Source organism: Nesoenas mayeri, assembly GCF_963082525.1.
Source record: "Nesoenas mayeri genome assembly, chromosome: 23".
In the NCBI taxonomy this organism is placed as follows: Eukaryota; Metazoa; Chordata; class Aves; order Columbiformes; family Columbidae; genus Nesoenas; species Nesoenas mayeri.
In genome coordinates, this window is record NC_137574.1 from 5,999,922 (window position 1) to 6,016,920 (window position 16,999).

The 16,999-nt window shown below is 57.5% G+C and overlaps 1 protein-coding gene across 1 annotated transcript; it reads right to left on the minus strand.

Annotated features, from left to right (window-relative positions):
* Positions 1 to 1,481: 1,481 nt before the first annotated feature.
* On the minus strand, positions 1,482 to 5,497 carry GPR37L1 (G protein-coupled receptor 37 like 1; the record flags this gene model as incomplete). Its single annotated transcript, XM_080358532.1, has 2 exons — positions 1,482 to 2,294; positions 4,814 to 5,497. The coding sequence occupies 2 exons, from the start codon at positions 5,495 to 5,497 to the stop codon at positions 1,482 to 1,484; spliced, it is 1,497 nt and encodes a 498-aa protein (XP_080214658.1).
* Between the last annotated feature and the right edge of the window lie 11,502 nt (positions 5,498 to 16,999).

Here is a 16,999-nt window from a genome sequence, read left to right on the forward strand (position 1 = left end):
CCACCGACCCCCCCAGGGACCCCGCTCACGCCGTGGGGATGCAAGGGGGTGACAGCACAGTGGGCAGCCCGGGCTCTGCTCCCCGCTTCCATCCCTGCACCAGGATGAGACCCCCCCTTCTCCCCAGCTGCTCCGGTCTGCGGGACCCAGCGCTGGCGGGGGGGTGGGGAGGAGAAGAAAAAATGAGTTTTGTGCTCTCAGAAGAAAACTGGGGCTTTTGTTTCCCTGGAAACGCGGCTGCGAAAGCAAAGCCCGGTGGGTGTCGATGCCGCACAAAGCCCGCAGTGAACCCCTCGCATTCACCCGGCCATGGCAACCGTCTCCCTCGCCCCGGCATTTCGGGGCTGGGGAAGCGCCAGCGGCTGGACAAGGAGCTTTAACAGCTCTGGAGGACAGGGCCAGTGTGGCCAGCCTGCCCCCAGCCCCACGGGCTGCTCCCCGAAGCTCCCCATGGGTGCAGGAGCCCTGTGCATGGGGTGGATATGAGGCTTGGAAAACCCCATGCCCTGAAACCATCATCCTGAGACAATTTTGTCCCTCAATGAGCAGGTGGATGAAGGCCGGGAGCCCTGCACGGCGCGGTTTGGATGAGACGCACTCATCCCTTTGGCTCCCCAAGGGATGCTGGTCCCACCTGCCCCCCAGCGCTGCACAGCAGTAGCAGGTTGGTCCTGCACGGTGCAGGTGGGAACCAGCTGCACCTCAGCCCAGTGCTGGGACCAGTTTGAGTCCCACAGACCACCCCGAGCCCAGTGACAGTCCCAGGGGCTCGCTTGGCGTGGGCTCACTCAGCATCACCCCGGGGGGAGCCAGAGGGGCTCAGGGCCTTTCCACATCACCGTCAGGTGCTGTCTGACCTGGCACGGCTGCTTTCCTGACCTCATGCCCCCCCCCCCCGCCCACCCCAGAGCCCCCGGGTTGTAGGAAAAAGCTACTCAAGCCCCAAGCACCGGCTCCTGGGGCTGCTCGGCGGTGCCGGACAGCTGCACGTGCAACATGCTCTAGGTTACTGGTTTATTGAGCTCTTACAGGGCACTGCTTGGATGCGATGGGATAGAGTCACTGGGACCTTCTCCCACGGCGGAGGGGACTGGCAGGAGGGAACAGGGACAGGACGAGGGCAGTTTGTGTTTGCTCTGTCCTCTGCAAGCCACCACGGGAACCCTCTGTGGTTTCTGATGGGACCTTTCTGGCATGACTCCATCTGCAGAGCAGCAACCCCTCTGAACCTGGCCGGGCGGCCAGGACGGGGGTGTTGATGTCCTTGCTGGCCTTTGGGCAGAGGCAAGAGGCCACCAATGTAGCCACAGGGACTGGGGTTTCAAGCCCCATTTGCCCTACGCGGGGTTTGAAGCCCACGGCGCAGCCCCCTGCGCCGTCTCTTCTGTTTGCTCCACGTCCAGATCCAGGCACTAATGGCAAAACAACGTTTGGTCTTGGGAGGAGGTGGTGGATCAATCTCTACAGGTCCCCGGTGGCACTTAGCAAGGCGTGCCGAGGGCCAGGAGGGGTGGAGGGGACTCCCGGGGCTTGTCGAAGAAGATGGAGGAGGACATCTCTGTTTTGAGCTTGCTGTCGGCGCTGCCCTCGCTGGAGGCCGTGTCGGGGCTGCAGCCCTCGCAGCAGCAGCAGCAGCAGTCCATGAAGGCCTGGCCCAGGGGTCTGCAGAGGCATAGGAGCAGGACGGGTGTCACTGAGCACTTGAAGAACAGGAAGAACTGGTTGATGAGGTTGAGCAGGTCCAAGGTCTGCTTGGACATCTCAGGAGACATGTAGGCCACCACGATGTTGCAGACGTTCTCGGGGGTGGTGCAGAGCCCGTAGATGATGGTCAGCCCGATGATGGTGCAGTTCAAGTGACTCTCGCACTGGCTGTGCTTGGTCCCTCGGCACTCGGCCTTCTTCTCAGTGCCACTGATCCTCCGGGTCACCAGCTGGCAGCTCACGGTGAAGAGGATGGGCAAGCAGAAGTAGCAACCGAAGTACCACCACATCCGGGCATTTTGGTAGGTGAGCACCAGCGAGTAGACAGACTCGGGCAGGTTGGACGAGGGTTTCATGGTGCAATACTCCGTCACCATGCCGGACACGGGTGACGTGTCCTGCGCCAGCTGCCAGAGTAGGATCTCTGGCACCGACAGCGTCATGGAGCCCACCCAGATGACGGCCAGCTTGGCGATGATGGACTGGCACTGCTCAATGGGCCGGGCACTGGCCTGGGGGCTGGTGGCCGCGTGGAACCTGTCGATGCCCAGGGCGCAGAGGCTGAAGGTGGTGACTCCCAGCGATGACACCTGGGGAGAGGGGAGGCAGAACCAGTGGGTCTTGCTGCAGGGACATCATGGTGGCAAAGGCCCTGGCTACCAAGACCACAGCTCAAGACCCTTTCTCCAAGGTTTGAGAGGGGTCACAAGCTGTGGCTTCATTGCCAGGGTTGGAGACACTTTTCTGTGACTCCCGAAAGGGTGGTGGATAAAACTGTCCCTTGACCCACTTGTCCCTACCCAGTTCCCTTTTCTGCAGAAGGCAGAGGCTTTGCTGGATGTTTGTCTGTCTGTCCAGCCAGAGCGGGAACAGCAGCATTGTCCCTTGGGCTCTTCCTCTATTCTGGATGGCTCCTGGAGAGGGAAAGCAGGGACCATCGCACCTGCCAGCACCTTCCCAGGGTCCTCAAGGTCCCCCCAGCTGCCCCAGGCTAACTTGTCCCTGCCCTGCTCTGCAGAGCTGCCCTGGCTTCCCCAACAGACTAAATGAGTTGAAGGGGCCCTTGTCACACATCAGCTTGGGGCAATTTCCGCTGCATTGAGAACAGCAGGAAAAACATCCCGTTTGCCAAAGGGAAGAGGCCAAAGGAGGTAGAGGAAGCACGGTGGCTCTGGGAGGGCTGGCAAGGCACTGAGGGTCTCAATCAGCATTCGCGGTCCCAGACCCAAAGCTGCAGCTTTACTTGGAGCCAAGTCCCACAGTCCTCGGCCAGGAATATGGCAGAGTCATGTGCTGGTGGCCCCTAGCCCTGCGGCTGTTCCTGGCCTCATGAAGCCATCAAATGTCACCCTTTACTGAAGGAACTTCCCAGCACTCAGGAAACCTCCCAGAGTTCTGCACGATGCCTGGGCAGCAGCTCTAAACAGGGCTGGAACAGCCTCCCTATCTCCCCTGCCCTTTCCAGTGGCCCTGACTTGTCCTCTTCAGCACTGTGGGGTACAGGAGCACCCAGCATCACCGCTCAGTTATGTACAGCAGCATCCTCCCAGGCACAGCACCGGGGCACTAGCCTGGTATCACCATCCTGCACCCAGCCCCACTGCCCAACAACGCTGCTCCTGTCCCAGCTCCTCTGCCCAGTGCCCAGAGCCACCCCCAGCACCCAGCACCATTGCTCTGCTCCGCAGCCAGCACCCAGTGCACTTGCCCAGCTCCATGGCTGGCAGCTGCAGCCCCCTCAGCACGGCTGTGCTGTTGCCTCTCCTCTGCCCTGCCCCTTCCCACAAGCTCTTCTGTCCCTCCTGGTCCCCTTGGTCCGGGAGTGTAATTCAGACAGGGCAGAGCATCCTTTCCCAGCGCCCGGCAGGGATGCAGCTGGTCACCCCAGGCACAGCCCTGCACAGCAGGAGCCCATGTAGCCAGCTCTGCTCCAAAAACCCAGCCTGGTGCCAGGGAGGACAGAAGATTTTCTCCTTACAGAGTTCACACAGCACCCTGGAATGCTTGCATGGTCCCATATGGAAAGGTTGGACATTAGCTGCTGGGTTGCAGACTGATTCCCCTCTCGTGGCTTTCTCTTTGCTGGGGGTTTAGCTCTGGCCTGGCCGTTCCTTCCCGCCCAAGCTGAAGGGTCCCAGGTGGACAGAGAAGCCCTGAAGGCCCTTTCTGCCCTTTCTCTGGGGTGCAGAGGCAGGAGGACAGGGCAGGATTGGCAGCTGGGGTGGCAGAGCAGGAGTGGCCTCCTGGGTGGACAACCCCAGGACTATGCCTGTCCTTCAGCAGCCACAACATCCCATCGTCCTTCCTGCCTCCTTCAGGGACCAAGCTGTCCCAGGGCACCCCAGTGCTACTTGCAGGGATCCGCTGCAGGGACATGGCCAGGAAGCCCATGGGCAGCTCAGGAACACGCCATGTCAGACCTTCCTTGGGAAAGGGTCTGGTTTGGGAACATCACCCTTTCCTTCTCATCCTCAGCTGGAGCACCCAGCCTCCCTGCCTGGGTAAATGTGGGTTCACATTCCTGCCCCTCTCTTGGTCCTTCCATCTGGCGGTGATAGCGGGGATCTGAGGTGGAGCATAGGGATGGAGCAAACAGTTCATTTAGTAAAAGGCTGGGGTGGGAGACCTCCAGAAATGAGCAGCTCTTGCCTTCTGAGCAGGGATGCCATGCGGAGAGTCGGGAGCTGCCCATCTTCTCTGGCAAACATCACCATGCGTGATGGGCTGCAAAGTGCTGGCTTAGGGCTGTGCCTGGCAGGACACCCAGGGTGAGGGTCTGTCACCCCAGGCCTATGTCCAAAGGACCCAGTGGCATCACTGGGGTCTTGTGCTGCGAGTGCGCACAGCCAAGCCATCCATCAATGTCCAGGGACCCCTGTGTCTCTGCAGACCCTGCACAAAGGCACTGACACCTGGGAGCTGACAGTCACAGTGGTAGTGGGGGACTGAGCACACGACAGAGCGGGACCACTGGTGACAGCCTCAGACCTGCTCACCTCACAACCCCCACAATGCCGTGCCAGCCCAGCAGGCCCACGCTGCCCCAAAAGTAAGAGGGCAGAGAGGAGCTGAGTCCCTGAGCCCTTCAGCCCCCGGTGCAGCCCCTTACCTCCATGAAGGGCACAATGCGACAGGACACATCCCCCAGCAGCCTCTTCTTGGTGATCTCATTGAAGATGACCACAGGCAGGCAGAAGAAGAGGATGAGGAAGTCCCAGAAAGCCAGGCTGGCCAGGATGGAGTTCCAGGCACTCTTCATGTAGTAGTTGTGCCACACAATGCACATCACGGCGAGGTTTCCAATGATGCCCACTGCGAAGACAATGAGGGACAGGAACATCACGGCGTAGGCGCTGTAGGAGTTCTCCGTCACCGGGTACAAGGGGTTATGGATTTGCAACCGCTTGTCAGACACAGTGGTGAGGTTGGCTCGGGGCTCTGCCCCGTCCCCGTCCGTAGGGACCCCTTGTTGCTGCTCAGACGGGTCCGTGCTGGATGGCAGCAGGGCCTTGGTTGGGTGCAGGCTGGCAGAGTTGAGGGGCCGCGGGAACTCCACCCGCACCCCCGGCACGTACTGCTGCACCGACTTGGAGTCCTCCTCGGTGCCCCGGCGCAGTCTCTCCTTCATCACCTGCATCTCTGCACTGTCCTGGGAAATCGCCGGCAGAGTCCCACCTCCATCTGCACCATGGCTGTGGTGGGTGCTGCTTTCCAGAGCTCTGCCCTGCATCTCCGCAGCCCCCGGCGCCAGCAGCATCAGCAGCAGGAGGACAAGTGGCAGCGGAGAAGTCATGGTCCCCTCCGCACCCTCTGGAGAAAGCGTGTGGTGGGAGACAGAGCAGCCCCGAGTGCAGAGACCCCGGGGCTGCAGGCAGCAAGGGAACGGTCTGGAGGAGCGGCTGGTCTGTCCGGCTGCAGCCGCTGCTCTGGGCTCACCGAGAGCTCTGGGCACAATAAAAGCTGCGACGGGGAGCGGCAGAGCCGGGCCCTCTGCTGGTCACCCCCCTGCTCCCGGGGAGGCTGCCAAGCTCTGCGGAGATGCTCCAGCTCCCTGGTCAGGCAGCTCAGCACCCCCCAACAGCCTCCAGCATCACTCCAGCATCCCTCCAGCATCACTCCAGCATCATCCCAGCATTCCTTCAACATCTCCCCAGCATCCCTCCCGAACAAGCCAGACAGGATGCTCATTGCTTGGCACTAGGGATGTGCTGCTGAGCTCAGCTATTCCCACCCCAGACCTCCCCTCCCAGCCCCGATGAGGTCCAGCAATGGGCACTGTGTGGCACATCTCCTGTCACATTCGGTCTGGGCTCAGGGTGCCCTTGAACAGCCAGACCATGTCCCTGGTGCTGGAGGGGTGACGGGGCTGCCCACTTTGGGAGGGCGAGAGGAAGGGCTGGCTGGCCTCAGGTGACACTCCTTGACACAGCGAGGTGTCAGATCCTCTGCCCCAGAGCTGTGTTCAGATGGATACTAGCAGAGCCAGGGCATGGACAGACTGAACAGCCAAGTACCGCCAGCATTTTAATTGTCTGGTTAACTGAAGGACAGATAATACGAATTTGCTCCCCAATGAACTTCCAGTGCTGATCCCAGCTCCGACTGCCAAGGCCAGGTAGGAGAGCTGGTGGCATCAGTCCCCACAGGAGGCTCAGGGACTGATGCCATTGCTCCTGGGTGAGACTCAGAGGAAAGCCACGCTGCCTGGCGATGGAGCTGAGCAAGGACGAAGAGAGGCAAGGCAGGGCTTGGGGCAGGAGCCTGGAGGAGGACAAGGCCTGTCGTATGATCCTATGATTCTTTGATTCCCAATGCCCACATCAGCTCGGAGGAGGGAGCCCGCAGCACGCTCCTGGCTGCCCGCGGGGACGCGGTGCTGGCACAGGCACCCTCCCGGCCCGGCCAGGTGTTTTCCTATAAGGAGAGGGAGATATTTTTAGTTTCATTTCATGGCCATTGCACAATGGCTGGGTGTGTCATGGAGGTTGTCTGAAGACAACAGCAGAGTTCACTGGGGCAAGGTGACTCTTTGGTGGCATGGGAGTGACCTTGGGCAAGCTCCGTCGTCCAGGGAATAGCTGCCCAAGCGGCATCTCTGAGCTGCTCCTCTTCCTCCCCTCTCTCTGTCCAGGAGCTCTCAGCCAGTGTGATCTTTGGCTGCCCCCACACTGAGGGCCAGACAACAGCCCCAGAGACTGTTTGGGAACCGCACATTTACCTCCTCCAGCCCGGATTCACAGACGTGTTGAGACTGTTTCTCAGGAGATGAATGTGTGTCTGGGTTGTGCAGATGTCTCCTTGGAGGTACTTCATCAGAGTCAGAGCTTTCCACTATGACCCGGGGGGGTTTTTCCCTAAATCCTCTCTTCCATTCAACCCTCTGCTTTGGACAAATCTGCATAAAAACCCAATGCCACGTAAGACCTGCATCTTCCTGCCCCAGGGCCCACAGAAACAGCCTCCGAGGTAGCAAGTTCAAAATCATTTGATAGAAAAGAGGCAAAAGTCAGAAGTGTTTCTGAGCCTGCATTGCACCACACAAAACGTCTTCCCCCTTTAGGGGCTATTTTAAGCTGTTCTTTTGGACCAAGACAGCTTTGCTGCAGCCAAGGGCAGTTATGAAGCCACCCAGCAACCGCTTCACCTCCCATCCACTGTCCATGTACGCACCACAGCTCTCTGGATGCTGGGGACGGTTCAGGAGGGACATGGGGATATAAGGGAGATGCTGTGTCTGGTCTCATTGCTGGAATGTCTCTTGCTGGCCGGAGGGGCTAGTGGTGGCCCCAGCACCAAGACACCAAGGTATATGAGTGGGCAGTATCTGTGACCCCCCGTGTCAGTTTCTCCAACTCCCTTCTTGCCTCTGCAGGAAGCCCCGGTGTCCTCCAGCATCACCCTCACGAAGGAGCCCGCTGGGGTGAGCTGTGTCCAGTCCCAGTCTACGTAAGATTGTTCACTAGCCTTGTGATTTCTGGGGAGGAGGATAATTGCCCCGTAACATTTGCTCTAATCCAAGCACAGGGGTCATGGCTGAGATGGAGGAAGTTTGAAAGTCTGGGCAGCCTTCAGATAGCTGTGCCTGTGAGCGTAATGCCTTGTGCTGGGGTGAACGGTGTGATGCGTAGTCATCTGAGGGGACATGGGACTCTGTGCGGGATGAGGAGCAGTTTTGCTTGGAGGCGACAGCACCAGCGACGTTGAGCTGAGCTCCAGGCAGGGTGGGAGAGACACAGTGCCCGGTCGCCCATGGCGTGCGCTGCCCCAGCACCCCCGCACTGAGCGCTCGTCCATGGGCCCGGCAGCCCCCTCCTCTCCACATAGCCCCACTCCTGCTCTGCACCTCCGCTTTGGCAGGTCTGTGTTACCGAGCATCCTCACCAGGGGCTGTGCCAAAGCCATCCAACCCATCCCCTGCTCTCAGCAGGTGTGAGTCCCTCATCAGACCCCTACAGTGAATTTAGACCCAGTGTAGCTCAGCATTTACAGAGCCCTGCAAGCGGTTGAGAGCCCCCTGTAACCACAAACGGCCTGAAAGGACTGAAAGGCGGGCAAGCTTAGACTCAATTTCACCCTTGATTTTAATCTGTAGACGGAAACACTCTTTCTTTTAAGTCTGTATAAGTGTCAGAAACCTGCTGAGGTTTCATCCTGCCTTATGGTGAGCTTCAATGGGCTGCTCAGGGCTACCCCAGGCTGCCCGTGACAGCACAGAGCAGAAGTGTCTGCCTTGCAGACGTGGAGGGGTGACCTGCTCCAGACCCCCGCCACCTCCTGCCGCCGCGGGTGCCCCTCACAGCACCTCACACGCTCCCTGTTACCAGAGAGACCCAGGGCAGACGAGGCCCAAACATCCAATGAGAGGACGAAAACGGGTCCCTTTTGTTTCCACCAAACAGTCCGGGCTGCACTGGAGCAGAGCAATAACAGGGCTGGTACACGCCTGTTTGCGCTGTGCTGAGAGTGATCCGTGTGGCTTCTTGGAAAGGGGGGAGAGGGCAGGGAGGGGACATGGTAAACACGGAGCTGGTGCAGGCACAGCCGGAGCTCAGGCAGGGCTACTCTGAAACAAAGCTGTGGGCAGTGGGCACGGTGAGGAGCTCCCCCCTGCTGCTGTGACCCCTCATCCCGAATGAAGATGCTCCTGTGTGATTTTCATGCCCTGGGACAGGATGATGAAACTCCCCACTGGCCACCTTCTTTCTCCCCATCTTCCCCATGGTATCTGGGACCAGCCCAGCATTGGTGCCCTCCTGCATCTCAGAATTAATTCCCGTTGTGCTGGGCTGAGCCCGCCTCACTTGGTGCTTGGAGTGATGCTTGGAGTTCCCGTCAGTATTCTGATGGCACTGATCCTGTGAGCTGCTGTTTCCTGCAGGGGTGCTATGCAATGGTTCATGCCAGAAATCGGGGGGTTTTGGGGGTGAAGCAGCCTGTGGCGTTTGACCAGCTGGTCCCAGCTCACCAGGGTGCCAGCCAGCTGCACACAGGAGCTATGGAAGACTGTGGTTCCCCCTTCCCTGCTCCTGCTTCCTCTCTAACCTGTTGAACAGCCTCTCCGGACCATGGCCACGCTGCACTGAGCTCGCTGCCGCCGGCACCGATGGAGCAAACACACAGCCCATGGCCTTCCCGGCCTCCAGCAGGACGCTGGCTCTGCTCTCGTGGGCAGGTTTCCCAGTAGTCACTGGTTCAAAGCACGACATGAACACTCAACCCCATTTTGCAGCAGGGAAACCAAAATGACGGTGGGATTTTCCTTGAGCCACAGCAGGAGGCGAGTTCCAGGGGCTCCTGGCCGGGGACGCCGCGGGGACGTCCGGGCTCTTGTGGGCTGGTGCTGTGGCACCGAGTGCAGCCTCGTCTGTGCAGGGAAGTGTTATCTGCTCATGTGAGCAGGGGCTGCATTTCTGTTTGCAACGGGGCTGTCACATTGCGGTGAGGGGAGGAACTGAGAGCCCAAGGCAAGTTCATCTTAGGACAAAGGCAGTATTTTCCCATGGAATAAAACAAGTGATGGTCATTTGGAGAGGCCCTGAGCTCAGCCCCTCTGTTGGAGTCTACGTGGTAATTCACCCCCCAGTTCCCTATAAACACACAGGAACTCACAAATGCAAAAACGCAACTCAGAGCAAAAACATTCAAAAATTTTATGTAGAAAATAAAACATCTTCAAGTGTGCCACCTTTTTTGGGGGGCACGATGTGTTTGGTTTCTCCATTTGCCTCAATTCAGTGCCTCTGGCTCTCATAATACCTTCCCTGTTTTTAGCTGCTTTGGGGTAAACCTCATGCTCCCTTGCTGCCGCGTCCCCCCGCTCTGGCCGTCACACACTGTGGCTGGGGGCTTCAAAGCCATACAGAGCTTGGGTCTGGGTTCACGGCTGCACAGGGACTATTGCAGCATCCCCTCCAAGTCCTGGGGTCATCAGCAGGAGCACTGGTGAAAACCACCCAGATTATGGGCTTGACACTTCTTGTTTCCTAGTGTCACCTTCAGGGTGCTTCACATCCCGCACTCCTCTTAGGGAATCCCAACTCCTGCAGTCATGGAGGTTACAGCCCAGTTTGCTGTAGAGCACAGCTGGAGCTCCAGATGGGCAGAAAGGTCTTGGGGAGCTTAGGGGACAGAAAGCCTGTGCTGGATGACTGTGTCAGGGCTGCCATCCCCACTCGTGTCGGTAGAGGGAGAGGCAGATTGACTGACCCGTGACTGCAACCGACCTGCCTGCCAAAAAACATGGGTGCTGGGGAAACACCTGTGGAAAATAACCTGCCTGCAGAAAGACAGATGCCAAGCAGTCCTGAGCGAGGCACAAGCTCTGGCCTCCGTCCATGCTCTGCCCCAACCATTCAAGGTCTCGGAGTGAAAGTCAAGGTGATTTGTGCTTACCAGGAGTATCATGGCTTATCTCTGCTGGGAAAGCTGTGAGAAGGGCGCTGGCACGTGGGCAGTCTATACTCGGATGTGCTGCTGGGCGCGATGGGCCTCCCATGCAAGGGTGATGGACCCTCCCAAAGGCTGCTGGGCTGCAAGGCTGGCAGCAGCGCGGTCCAGTGTCACAGCCCCTGTGGGAGCCGGTTTGTGCCCAGCACTGGCCACAGATGGACCCCGAGCTTTGTGAGAGGCTGCGGCGCACCCAGGGGGACCTCGTGTGCAGGCAGCCTTGCCTGCAGGGGGGCTTCTCCAAGCAGCCTGGCAGGGCTGTGAACGCCTTGGGGGGACGGCAGGGGTGCCGTTCAGAGACCTCTAACCCACCCTATATCCAGACTTGGTCTCCTGAGTGGCATCTCCCGGGTCCACCCACTAGCTTGTCTTCAAAACAGACAGCTGGTCCTCACCATCCTGACCAGATACTGCCCTTTCTGCAACCATGGGCAGCACCTGGACACAATGACCAGGATCTGATGCTACGAGGTGCTGCACACCCCCAGAAATGTCCATTCGTGCCAACATCTGCCACCAGGCACAGCAGAGCCAGTGCCACTGCTCGACCCTTCCTGCGGGACGAGGTGTCAGTGCCTGGGGCTGGCATGGGCAGGTGGCGGGGGCTGGCCAAGCACCCACCGCACCTGTATCCAGGGACAGCCCTGCACTCCCTGGGGACATGCTGGAGGCTGGAAGGGATGGCTCCCCTGCTTGCTGTGCACTGAACCAGCAGTGCGTGGGTGCTGGGGCAGGTACAGACCCCTGGCCTTTGCCCCCTCTGGCTGCACAGAGCCCGGGCAGCGCTGCTGTCACCCCGCACAGAGGGACCGGTCCCCAGCCGACCGCTGGGGGCTGGGGCTCTGCAGTGACATTTGGTGGCTGCTGTGAGTGCCCCACCCTGGGTGGGGACGAAGGTCACTGTGCAGAAAGTTCAGCTTCTTGCTGATGGAAAAAAAGGGGAAATTCCCCGCTCAGCGCACATGCAAATGAGGGCTGGGGCTGGGGACCCTCTGCACAAGCCCCCCTCAACTACCCTCCAGCAGGGCTGGGGGTTTTCCCGGCTGCTCCCACCCAGGCCAACACCATGGCAGATTGCCCCCAGGAAACCTGTCCTCCACCCCAGAGATGTCCTGGTCACAGGGCACAGCTGTGTCCCCAGGGCAGCTCTCACTGCCCACAGCCCGTCCTCAGGGGGCTGTGCCCATGCCCCACTGGACAGACACCCCTTCCTGACGGACCCATGCTCTGGAGCCAGGGGAGCCTGTGCTGCAGCCACATACACAAGATCCCAAGGACCAGGGGTGTCATGTGGAGCTGATCACATCCTCCTGCTGCGGCCAAGGAAGTGGGGACAAGATTGTGCCATGGTCCTTGGGGGCAGGAGCTGTGGGAGGAGACAGGCACCCGTCTGAGCTGTTCCATGCAGGATGGGTACCTGTGCCCACTGGTGCTGGGCACCGTGGTGCTGGGATATTGCTGATGCTGTGTGGCAAGGCCTGGCATGACGATTGGGTGGGCAGGACCCCTCTGAGGTCCCAGGGAAGCACACGTACTGCATGCCCTGAAGATGTCTATAGACCAGGCTCAGGAGAGGACAGTACAGGATGGGAATCTTCTAAGCCTTTGCCTTAGAAGTCCTGTTTTCCAGGGCTGTGGTACTACTTGGGATGCTTGGAGGATGATGGATGATGCAGGGAAGGAAAAACCTCCCAGTCAAGTTTGTTATCCTGCAGAGGAGGGACTGAACTCTCTGCACCTTGGGACATCCATGTTACAGCCACAAGGACACAGCCATGAGTGGGTGAGGTGGACTCCACTGATGTCGGAGCTGCTCTCCCCCAGCACCCGCAGCATCAGCAAGGCCAGCCACAAGCACAGAGGTGCAAGCAGGAGTCCTGAGGCCACTGGCACCTTCCATCCCATGCTCCAAGCCCTGTGCCTGCAGGTCAGAGGTGTCAGCCATGGCAGCTGGCCAGCAAGAGGGAGAGGTTGTCCTCTCCCTGGTGATGCAGAAAACCCCAAGCTCCCTGTGCAGTTTTCATTGCTCTCATTGTGACTCAGTCGCACGTGGTGAGTTGCTCAGCACTGAGACACTGACCCACACGGCCACCAGCCAGCAGCCCACGAAAGGCTGGAGCTTCTCAATGCTGCAGTAAGTGAGGAGCCAGCATCTTGCAAGACGTTATCCCCTAGATTCAGGTCAGTAGCTCCAACTTCATACCGAAGCCAGTGGCCCTGAGTCACCAGGTGACACAGCCATATTGCACTGATATCTCGCAGGTGTGGCAGCTCAATGGGTGACGTGAGGCTGGCTAGCTCATGAGCACTGAGGAGGTGGTGATGCAGCAGTAATTGCAGCCTGGTGCCAGCAGCACTCGTGACTGTGGGTGGGGGATACCTTTCTGCTACTCACAGCTTTGGGCAATTGCTGAGGAGCTGGTAAGACAAACGGTTTGGTTGGCGGATGTCACAAGTCTGCCAGGATTTGGGTCATTGTCTCCTGGGAGAAGCTATCAAGCTCCATGGAACCCTTTTGGAGCTGTCTGGGGCTCTCACCTGTGGCAGACTCCTCATTCCTCTGTCCCTATCAGCACGGCCATGAGCATGATCTGCTGCCTGCCTTGTCCTGATTATCACGCTGGAAACTTCCCCACCTGCTCCACTGAGTCAGATGGACCACCTGGGAACAGAGCCAGGCCTGGACCCTGCGCCCTTCTGAGCCTCAGAGATCTGGGGGCAACACCTGGTCATGGCACCCTGGCACCTCCAGATTGGGGATGTACCAAAAGCAGCAGTGAGATGCTGTAAGCACATCCAGGACAGGGGGAGAAAGGGTCCCAGGGATGTGCTTTGACTTCTACTGTCTGCTGGGGAGTGCTCACAGACTGGGTGGTTCCTGCTGGGTGCTGTGGGGCAGAGGGAACTTTAGGGCTGAAGGGCAGTGTGCCACAAGCATGTGTCCCATAGGGATCCCAGCCCCTGGTTCTGGGCAACTTTAGGCCCATTGGCCTAAATGTAGAGATGCTTTTTGTTTTCCCTAAAGCACTTGTCATCTCCATCTCGAAACTACAGGAGAAGAGTTACACACCATGGCCTGTGGGAGGAGGACGTTGGTGTCTTGTATCACCAGCCGCCTGGGCTGCAGTTACCCCAGCACAGGAGGGGTGAAAGGCTGGACTACATGATGGAGAGCAGAGGTCCAGGACTGGCCACAACCCCAGCACACTCCTGGGGACAATTCATACTTGGGGCAGATGGTCCCTTGGAACTACAGGGGTGTCTCAGGTCTGTTGTCCTAATCGTGGCCATGCCGGTGAGCTCAGCAGCCTGGCAGGTCTCTCCCTCCTTGTTGGGACACATGGAAAATCAAACATTTCTCTGATGTGGGAGCAATCCTGGGGCTGCCAGCAGAGACCAAAGACAGAGGGGGAGAGAGAGAAGGTGGGATGCAAATGGCGATGCCCCATGAGCATCATGCCCCATGAGCAAAGCACTGGAGGATTTCCAGCACGTCAGGACCTGACACTCCTTTTTTCTGCAGGGTGTTGAGTGAGCCCCTAAAGAAGAGGGGGATGCAGCGAGTCAGTGCTGATTAGAGCTGGGGGATCACAAATCACAGCCCAGGTGTTCCTGCCCTGCCTGCCCGGGCTCCTGCAAACTCATGGTTGTGGGCGTAGAAAACCCAAGAAACGTGGGAATATCTGGGGCCATCTCCCCACCCCCAGCACTCGCTCAGACTGTCAGATAAGCTGCCGTGGGCAGGTATCTGAGCTCTCGCCGTGCCAGGCTCCGGGCCGGCGGAGGGGCAGCCTGCCAGGCAGGTGGTGACGCTGCCAGGCGCTGCAGGGACACTCCGCCAGCAGAGAGTGGTGTGAACTGCTCAGGCACCTGTGGGAAAAGCTGCGTATGAGGATGAACCTTTACATGGGGCACACGGAGCTCTGTCTTCACTAGGACGGGGCAGCAGCCGATCGCACCGAGTGTGCTGGAGTTAGAAATAACTCATTGATGAAAGTGTTCAGAAGATTTTAATGGCAGACTTTGCAAAAAAAGCAAGGAAGGGCATTGTTCAAAATACCTTTTAACCTAGAATTGCCCTGAAAAAGGTCTTAAAACCCCACCTGGTCAAACCAGCTCCTATCTTCTTCAACTCAGACTACCAAATCTCACCTGAAGATGTTTTTTTTTCTAGTTTGCTGGGCACTCACCAAACCCTTAGACCAGATCTAGCCTTTTAAAATGTGCTGCTTTTTGTGCAGAGTGGCCTTCTTCAGTCTTGCAGGAAAGAAAATGCTCCTTCATCAAATAGGAAGGCTACTCAGATGGGTTTCAATGGATCAGTTTGCAGCCCTGAGATCACAGGCTGAACCCAGAACTGCTAAACACAAAGCAAGGATCTTGGCATGATTGCAGTGTAGACTGTAACTGAAATGATAAAATTGGCTGAAGCAGGATGGAACCATCCCAATGTGAAAGCACCTGAAAAAACACAAGGGATTGTGCGAATGGTCTGTATCAATAACCAGCAGTGGAAGGGATCACAGGCACATTGATAAACACAGATAAATGTAGTTTTCATAATGAACCCAGGAGGGCTGAGCTCTTGTAACAGAAGGATGACACCAACAGATGCCGTGTGTCTTCCTCCTATCCCAACACTATCGAAGTGCAGCAGCCAAAAAAGTCACCCAAAATGAGGATGAACAGCCAAAAAGCAGCACCTCTGCCTGAGTCTCATGGAGGGTGAAGTGAGCAAGGTTTGCAGGTGAAAGATCCCGCTCCAGTAACTGTTGATACCTGTCCAAAACCTGCCTAAATACTAGTTCATCACTGCTGGTTGAGAGGATCCCAGGCAGAGAGGACTTGACGTGGCACCTCTTGTCATCTGTGTCCTGAAGACCTGGCCATACCCCTTGTGCAAACACATCAGGGTGGGGGCAGCTGTGAGGGTGAGAGAGCCCAGCCACAAGTGTCAGGGACTGAGCCAGTTTTGATTAAAATAGAAATCCCCTGTCACCGAGGCCTGGCGCTGGGTTTTGTTACATGCTCAGAGGTAAGTCACTGCTTCTCCTGCATTACCACATATCTGCTCCGATCTCCACCAGCCCAGATTGATCACTGCTGTGGTCCTGGTTAGGAGGTCAGTAGTTCATTGGAGATAATTCCTGCTTCAAGGCAGAGTTTCAGTCCCAGCTGGTTCCTGGTACTTGGTTCAGGTCTGCTATTTCCACTCTCCAACATGGTTTTTAGTCTATTATACCTTCCTTTGCTCATCTTGTCTCTTCTGCCACTGGCAGAGATATCTCTGGTCCCTAACCCAAAGATACATCTGGGAATCTCTTTTTATGAACTTCATTTGAATGGCCCTCTATTTGCTGAGATGCCTTTTCTCTTTTCCCCATCACAAGTTTCTCACTTTTCTTCCTGTCCTTTACTCAAGGATGCTCAGGTTTCCTGACCTCAGCCTGGAGGATGGATGGACCCTTCTACATCCACCGGTCTTTTCCCACTCCATGACTGAAAAGTGACAAAGAGCATTAACTGCAGGATGCCAGGCAGTCAGTGTTCCTGTGCTTTCCTTGGAGTCTGCTTTGGAGAGATGCTGAGCCTGGGATGTTTGGATTGGATCATGCTGATCAGTCACTGCGGGGGGACCAGGTGTCAATAGCCATGTGCCCAGCCAGCCCGAGGTCACACAGTGGCACAACATCCAGAGGGTCCACAGGGCAGCATCCTGGTGGCAGATAAACCCTTGGAGGGGCTGTGAGTGGGAAGAGCAGTGCCCAGACACAGAGGGGGGAACCTCCTCCTCCTCCCTGAGGAGCAAGGAGCCCTACAAGGTACATCTACTCTATATCCAAGCCTGAGCCCATGATGCTGCTGAGCCCATGATCCCTCTTCTCCTTCTCCATTTCCCCAATCCCGAACACATTTCTGACCTTGGCTGGCAGTCTTGCCAACCCACTGTGCCAGGAGGAGGAGCTGAGCTCCTCCTGATTGCTGGGCAGGTGTAGGTGGTATCTGCAAGCCCATGAGTCAGCTCACAGGAATGCAGTCGGGACAGGCTGGCAGGGGAAGGACAACAGCCTGGCCTGGTGTGGATCCCTGAGTCTGTGGGTGGTCTCTTTCTCTGCAGGGTGACATGGTCACAGGTCTTCATGCCCACACCTGCACCTTAGTCTTAGTATATCTGTTATACCAGCAAACCTAGCCCAAAATGTTATTCTGATGACCACTATGATGTCTTGGACAGGAAAACCAGCAGCAATAGTTACGTACAAAAAGAGGGGCATCATTAAAATTAAGAAACTAAGAAAATGAGGAAATTAAGAAACAAAAATTAGCAACCAAAAGAGCACAATGTTGG